The 8,461-nt window shown below is 34.5% G+C and overlaps 2 protein-coding genes across 2 annotated transcripts; both read right to left on the bottom strand.

Annotated features, from left to right (window-relative positions):
• Positions 1–2,843: 2,843 nt before the first annotated feature.
• LOC150078743 (histone H3.3 type 1-like) lies at positions 2,844–3,254 on the bottom strand. The gene has a single exon (XM_090383497.1). The coding sequence runs from the start codon at positions 3,252–3,254 to the stop codon at positions 2,844–2,846; it is 411 nt and encodes a 136-aa protein (XP_090239623.1).
• Positions 3,255–7,768: 4,514 nt separating this feature from the next.
• LOC150078742 (histone H3.3 type 1-like) lies at positions 7,769–8,179 on the bottom strand. The gene has a single exon (XM_090383650.1). The coding sequence runs from the start codon at positions 8,177–8,179 to the stop codon at positions 7,769–7,771; it is 411 nt and encodes a 136-aa protein (XP_090239776.1).
• Positions 8,180–8,461: the final 282 nt, after the last annotated feature.

Below are 8,461 nucleotides of genomic sequence, written 5' to 3'. Positions count from 1 at the left end.
AAACGTAAACGAATCCCTAAAATGAGCACCATTTTCTTAATTCCAAAGGGATCAAATTTTGGGCGAACGTTTGGCAGAGGGAAACGTGCATAAAACTGTTGAGGAATTTGATGAATGTAGAGCAGCTGTATTTGAAATGACGAAGCAAAAACCTATATAAGATGATTGGAAAGATTTCTAACTTTATGAGCAAATATCATTGAGAATTTTGTCTTACATCGCACCAAGTTCATGTTTCTGAAACACCAAAAGAAATCGCACTATCCTCTCTTGTGCCAATTGAGAAAAAAGGAAGACCGTAGCAACAACGACTTAGGCAGCAATATATTGGTAGTCTTTCTATCCTTTCTATCCTGCCGAAATACAGCCACTGAGGATGTTGGTTTGTTCATTCGTGATATTCTGAATGAACAGGTTCAATCCACTGTTTTCCAATAAACATTACCACACTTCATGATGATAATTCTCCAATACACTCAGCTAGTTGTGTCAAATCTTGGTTTACGAATGATAAAATTGGAGCTAAGCGTTTCCCATGATCTTCCAGTAACAATTGGATCCGTATTAATTTGCTTGTCGTGTTCATTTGAGGGGTTGGTGCACTTTTTCTATTGACAAAAATACCTGTGCTATAATTATGAACAGAAAATGCCCGTGAAATGTTTATTCAGAAAACTAACCTTTGTGTCATTTATAAGCGATGGACAACTACATTTTGGTTTTTTTCCTTTGCTGACGCGATATGAACTCGTTCCTTGACTCATTTTCTGCGATTAACATATTTAACACGAAAACAAATTCTTTACTTCGAATTCTTTCTTTGTTTTCTTTTGTCCAGAAATTCATTTTATCTTTTAGAATACTTGTTTTATCCTTTAAATCCGTATTTCTATGAATTATCCTAGAAATATATCCAATGCACACAGTAGCAATTGGAGTGCATCAGAAATATAACGTTTCATCCTGTATTACCTCTGTTATTAGAATTTATAAATTACTCAACCCACTTTCATCCTCATATCGAAGACATTTCTTTTTACAATGAGTTTGAAGGTATTTGATAATGTTTCAACAAACATGTGTAAAAAAGAAGAATTTGATATGCCCTTTGTGACAACGAGCATATATTTTGGTTTTAAAGTAGCTACATCGTGCGTACCCCTTTGTGTGTCTTTCTACTTTTTTAGATGGTTAGAAAGTAATTTAGTTTCCACCATGGAATTTACGAAAACAGTTGTTTTAAATGAAGTCTGCCTTTGAAAAATACATGAGTATATCAGCGTTGCAAGTTAGCTTATGTACTAATGTTTCCAGAAACACATACAAAGCTCTAGCTATGGTGAAACGTGTCTGATCCGTATATGGTGAAAGAAATAAAGGATGATGAACTTTTAGTCTCTCCATGAAAATGACACTTTCCACCTTCACCAGGAGATTTCCTCGGTGCCCATCTACTGCTTGCAACATAATGAAACCCTACGGATAAAACGGAAAACAATTCAAGTTAAAATTTTTACATCCGATGAACTTTTCACATTTTTTGGTAAACTTGGAGAATATAATTAGAAAAATTTTCAAATTTCCACATGGGTACCAACTTTCTTTGTTCATTGAGAACATTAAACTTCACACACATTTTCATACTCAAAGATTTATAAGACAATAGAGTACTTCTCTTTTCCATTTTAACATGAAAATATCTGAAATCTTGCAGACGTTTGCTGAATCGGAGCGTGGAACCATGACATGTGTATGTAATTCTCTATAGAAAAGATGCAACGTTTCTGAACATAAAAATTGTCAGTGAGGGAAAAGAAACTGTCATTTCTTGAAAAAAAGAAAACAATTTTCCGCGATACTCAGTTCGGTGTGTCCGATGAACTTGCCATTCTGTTCACTCTCTCATATTGGGAATAAAATACATTGAAAAGGTTTATCTTTTTTCGTTTCTATCTTTTCGGAGTGGAGTTTAATTTTAATGTTCGTTTCTATCTTTTCGGAGTGGAGTTTAATTTTAATGTGCATTGTATGCATGTGTTTTTGTGAAAAACGCTTAATATCACCTAACTAAATCATTAGACAACTGCTAGGAGATCTGGTTGAAGGGTTTCAGCAAACTCAATGATTATGGGATTCTTTCTCTTGGTCAGACTGTCCGGTTGACATAAAAATAACAAGTTTGTCATAAATTCAAACTGAGGAAGGATGGTTGCACAATCGAGGTGTGGAAGTTTGCCTATAGTCAACGGCTGGTTGACTGCAGGGAAAACCCAGCTGTTATTCTGTAAATGGATAATTGGAATAAATGCAATGGAGGGAACGGGTAGTTGAAACTGATGCTGTATAATCTTTCTTTGCAGTAATATTAATAAGATTGACGTCATCAATATTTTAAAGATTTTGAAGATTTATGGGAAAGGTTTCTTATATCGAAATCCATAATTATAACTTCCACATTCTTTTATTTATTAACACTCATTAAGAAATATTTTGTATAAAAATTTGCGTTTTATACCATTATGTTTAATTGTAGTTACCCTGAGATGATCGAGAGTTTATACAGACTGGTTTCGAATATTTTTGTCAAATATTTCATTCTCATTCTCAAAATATCCTATTTAACAATTTTTCTAATCTATTCAATATATTCACTGCGTCGTTTCTTCTTAAAAAACTACTTTTTGTCTGTTTTGCAATTGAAATATGTTATTAAATTTTAAGAAATATCAAAGAGAGTAGGAATAAAAGAACCGATTAAAATATAAATGTTAAATAGAAACGTACGTTCAGATAATCCCTTTATCAGAATATGGTGGCCCTGAAAAGGGCCATTTTTTCTTGGTTTAAGCACGTTCTCCTCGAATCCGTCTAGCCAGATGAATATCTTTAGGCGTGATGGTTACCCTCTTGCCATGGATTGCACACAAGTTGGTGTCTTCGAACAACCCCACTAAGTAAGCTTCGCTGGCTTCTTGTAGGGCATCGATGGCAGCACAGTGGAAGCGAAGATCAGGTTTGTATTGCTGGGCAATTTCACAAACGAGGCGCTGAAATTGAACCTTTTTAATTAGAAGATCCGTTGATTTCTGGTAACGAAGAATTTCTAGACGAGTAACGGGCCCTGGGCGGTAACGATGGGGTTTCTTCACTCCATCTGTAGTAGGGGCACTCTTGCCAGCAGCTTTCGTCGCTATCTCCTTCCTTGGGGCCTTTCCTCCTGTGGACATACGTGCGGTTTGCTTAGTACGAGCCATAACGATGTAACAGTCCTGGAACTTCTAAAACCAAAGTGAATTGAAGGTAGCAAATTCAGATCTATTTATAAGCAATAAACAAGTCAACTCTTCCAAAGCTTGATTGGAAGATTAAACGCCGTGAGTGCTGATTGGTCAATACTAGTGTAGCCAGTCGGGACTCCAGGGAGTACCGCATGACATCATACAAGCTTGTTGCACATTATGTAAACTGGATTATATGTTTGTGACAATATTCTAAAAGGAGAGGTTTCATGTGATATTTGTTAAACATTGGATAATTATCCTCTATGACCATAACATTATATTTTTTTTCTGAAAATAAATAGTTTTTATTTTATTCTGAAAAATTATTTTGTTTTGCAAGTTACCTGATTTTTATGTTAATTTTATCTTCTAACTTTTGGGAAGATATATGTGACATGAACATACAAATATTTTCCCTGTGGTTAACTGAATACTATGCGGATCAATCTGTGCGTTCATTTTGAGGTTTATTTTTTGTTTGACTGAAAAAAAGCCTGAATTTTAATATATTTTATAATGCCAATTTAAAGTGCGACTTACATATTACCATCTTTTGAAATACGTTTCACCCGATATGGAATATAAATTGAAAAACGGTTTTCATTATGTATTATATAACCGTTAGCCCATCTTAATATAACAGGTTTGTGTTATTTTAATGGTTGTAAAATACATTTGATAATGTATTATGTTATACAACTATTATCCTTTAATTAAAATGAAATATTTTACTATTCTTCAAAAATTAGAAATATTTTCTTTGTTTAAAAATATTGTTTTTGATAATCCTGCAAGACGAATTGAAAAAGAAATCATTTTAAATCTACAGGAACATCGTCATTCCTCCATATATGTCGTTTTAAGATTTTACTACTTAAAAATTGTTGCTTATTTTAATTTTAGGGTGTCCGATTTTTGAATTAGTTTTTTAAACGGAATAGAAGATAATTCAAAGAAAGTAAATCGAAAAGAATAAATGATTAATAATAATGGAATTTTAGGTGTTAAGGAATTTGATTAATGATACAAATACGTGCACATTTAAAGAATCCCTCTATCGTGAATTTATGGCCCTAAAAAGGGCCGTTTATTTTAATGCAGGTATCTTCGTTGCGTTTAAACATGGTCTCCGCGAATACGTCTCACCAACTGGATAGCTTCAGGCTTGACCCTTGCACGGGTGGAATGCTTAGAAGTTTTTTGGAAAAGACGAATAAACTTCAACATTCTGGTAAGTGATAAACAATACCCTGGAAAGTTTCAATTCTGGATGTAGGATACTGTCGAATTAGCCGAAGTGCAGCAGCACTTGTTCTGAAACGATGAGGAGCGCTTTTTGGAACAGTTGTGGCTAATAGTTTTTCGGGTCTTCTTTCTTGGACGTCTCCTTCTTTAGGTCTAATAGAGGTGCGTTTAATACGAGCCATGATAATTTCAATACAACAGAAATTCTGGAAAAGAAGTGAAGGTGGACAGTTCTCTGGCTATTTATAAGAAACCCACTCTAAACTGTCTTCGAAATCTGGTAAAATCATATGAGCACATATTAACTCTCTTTCACCAAAATGGGCATTATCATAATCATTAAATTTTTACTGTTTGAAAAAGTAAATTTTCCCTGAAATAAAGTAGAAACTGGTTCAAGGAAGCTAGTTTATATCGCGTCAGCAATGAAAAAATCCAAATCATTTCTACATCCCTTTTTTAATTCCAAAGGGATGAAATTTTGGGCGAACGTTTGGCAGAGGAAACGTTTGTGCCTAAAACTGTTGATTTATTTCAAGAATCTACAGCAGCTGTATTTGAAATGACGAAGCAAAAACCTATATAAGATGATTGGAAAGATTTCTTACTTTAAGAGCAAATATCATTCAGAATGTTGTCTTATATTGCATAAAGTTTATGTTTCACAAATACAAAAAGAAATCGCATCATTCTCTCTAGTGCCAATTGAGAAAAAAAGGTAGACCATAGCAACAACGGTTTAGGCAGCAATATATTGGTAGGTTTTCTATTCTACCATCATGTCGTCCGGGAGAAAGACAGTCACTGAGGATGTTGGTTTGTTCATTCTTGATATTCTGAATGAACAGGTTTAACCCATTGTTTACCAATAAACAATACCACACTTGATGATGATATTCTCCAATACACTCAGCTCGATCTGTCAAGTCTTGGTTTGCGAATGATAAAATTGGAGCTAAGCGTTTCCCATGATCTCCCTGTTGGTAACGATTGAATCCGTATTAATCTGAATGTCGTGTTCATTTGAGGGGATGAGTTTGCTTTTTTCATAGACAAATATGCTTTGGTTATAATTATGAACAGAAAATGGCGGTGAAATGTTTATTCAGAAAACTAACTTTTCTGTTATTCACTGAAGGATTGGTAAATTGTAGAAGAGATGGACAACTACATTTTGGATTTTTTTCCTTTGCTGACGCGATATGAACTAGTTCCCCGACTCATTTTCTGCTATTAACATATTTAAGAGGAAAACAAATTCTCTACTTCGAATTTTTTATTTGTTTTCTTTTGTCCAGGAATTCATTTTATCCTTTAGAATACTAATCCGTATATCTATCAATTATCCTAGAAATATATCCAATTCACACAGTAGCAATTGCAGTGCATCACAAACATAACGTTTTATCCTGTGTTACTTCTGTTATTAGAATTTATAAATTACCCAACCCGCTTTCATCCTCATATCGAAGACATTTCTTTTTACAAGGAGTTTCAAGGTATTTGATAATGTTTTAACAACCACGTGTAAAAAAGAAGAATTCGAAATGCCCTTTGTGACAACGAGCATATATTTTGTTTTTAAAGTAGCTACAACGTACAACTCTCTGTACCTTTCTACTTTTTTAGATGATTAGAAAGGAATTTAGTTTCAACCACGCAATTCACGAAAACAGTTCTTTTACAAGCAGATTGCCCTTGCAAAATACATGGAATAAGAGCGTTGCAAGGTAGCCCATGTACTAATGTTTCCAGAAACAAATACAAAGCTCTAGCTATGGTGAAACTTCTCGGTTCCATATATGGTGAAAGAAACAGAGGATGATGAACTTTTAATCTCTCAATGGAAATGACTCTTTCCAACTTTACCAGGAGATTTCCTAGGTACCCATCTACTGCTTGCAACATAATGAAAACACGGATAAAACAAGGAACACTTCAAGTTCAAATTTTTACATCCGATGATTCTTTGAAATTTTTGGTAAACTTGGAATATATAATTAGAAAAATTTTCAAATTTTCTTCCTGTGTAGCCACTTCTTTCCTACATTCAAAACATTAAACTTCACACACATTTCCATACTCAAAGAATTATAACACAACAGATTATTTCTCTTTTCCATTTTAACATGAAAAAATCTGAAATCTTGCCGACATTTGCTCAATCGGTGCGTGGAACCATGGCATTTGTATGTAATTCTCTATAGAAACGATGCAACTTTTCTGAACATAAAAATTGTCAGTGAGAGAAAAGAAACTGTCATGTCTTAAAAAAAAGAAAACAATTTTCCCCGATGCTCAGTTCGGTGTGTCTGATGAGCTTGCTATGCTCTGCACTCTCTCATTTTGGGAATAAAATACATTGAAAAGGTTTATCGTTTTTCGTTTCTATCTTTTCGGAGTGGAATTTAATTTCAATGTGTATTTTATGAATGTGGTTTTGTGAAAAACGCTGAATATCACCTAACTAAATCAATCGACAACTGCTAGAAAATCTGGTTGAGGTGTTTCAGCAAACTCAATGATAATGGGATTCTTTCTCTTGGTCAGACTCCCCGGTTGATATAATTATAACATAATTTTGTCATAAATTCGAACTGAGGAAGGATGGTTGCAGAACCGATGTGTGGAAGTTTGTCTACAGTCAACGGCTGGTTGAGTGCAGAGAAAACACAGCTGTTGTTCTGTAAACGGATATTTTTAATAAATGCAATAGAGGGAACAGATAGTTGAATTGTTTTTTTGCTGATGCTGTATAATCTTTCTTTCCAGTAATACTAATAAGATCGACGTCATAAATATTTTAAAGGTTTTGAAGATTTATGGGAAAAGTTTCTTATATCGAAATCCATAATTATCACTTCCACATACTTTTATTTATTAAAGATTTTGTATAGAAATTTGCGTTTTATACCATTATGTTTAATTATAGTAAGCATGTGATGATCGCGAGTTTATACAGACTGGTTTCGACAATGTTTGTCAAATATTTCATTCTCATTCTCAAAATCTCCTATTCGACATTTTTTGTAATCTATTTAATATATTCACTGCGCGGTTTCGTCTTAAAAAACTAGTTTTTGCCTTTTTTGCAATTGAAATGTGTTATTAAATATTAAGAAATATCAAAGAGAGTAAAAATAAAAGAACCGATTAAAATATAAATGTTATTTAGAAACGTACGTTCAGATAATCCCTTTATCAGAATATGGTGGTCCTGAAAAGGGCCATTTTTCCTTCGTTTAAGCACGTTCTCCTCGAATCCGTCTAGCCAGATGAATATCTTTAGGCGTGATGGTTACCCTCTTACCATGGATTGCACACAAGTTGGTGTCTTCGAACAACCCCACTAAGTAAGCTTCACTGGCTTCTTGTAGGGCATCGATGGCAGCACACTGGAAGCGAAGATCAGTTTTGTATTGCTGGGCTACCTCACGAACGAGGCGCTGAAATTCAACCTTACTGATTAGAAGATCCGTTGATTTCTGGTAACGATGAATTTCTCGAAGAGTAACGGGCCCTGGTCTGTAACAATGGGGTTTCTTTACTCCAGCTGTAGTAGGGGCACTCTTGCGAGCCGCTTTCGTCGCTATATGCTTCCTCGGGGCCTTTCCTCCTGTGGACATACGTGCGGTTTCCTTAGTACGAGCCATAACGATGTAACAGTCCTGGAACTTCTAAAACCAAAGTGAATGAAGGTAGCAAATTCAGATCTATTTATAAGCGATAAACAAGTCACCTCTTCCAAAGCTTGATGGCAAGATTAAACGTTGTGAGTGCTGATTGGTCAATACTACTGTAGCCAGTCGGGACTCCAGGGAGTACCGCATGACATCATACAAGCTTGTTGCACATTATGTAAACTGGATTATATGTTTGTGACAGTACTCTACAACGAGATTTTTCATGTGATATTTGTTAGACATTGGATAATT

The sequence above is a fragment of the Mastigoproctus giganteus genome, chromosome 10 (genome assembly GCF_048544385.1).
Source record: "Mastigoproctus giganteus isolate SK-2022 chromosome 10, ASM4854438v1, whole genome shotgun sequence".
Lineage (NCBI taxonomy): Eukaryota > Metazoa > Arthropoda > Arachnida > Uropygi > Thelyphonidae > Mastigoproctus > Mastigoproctus giganteus.
The sequence above is the reverse complement of the archived record's forward strand: the minus strand, read 5'-3'. Positions and strand labels throughout refer to the sequence as shown.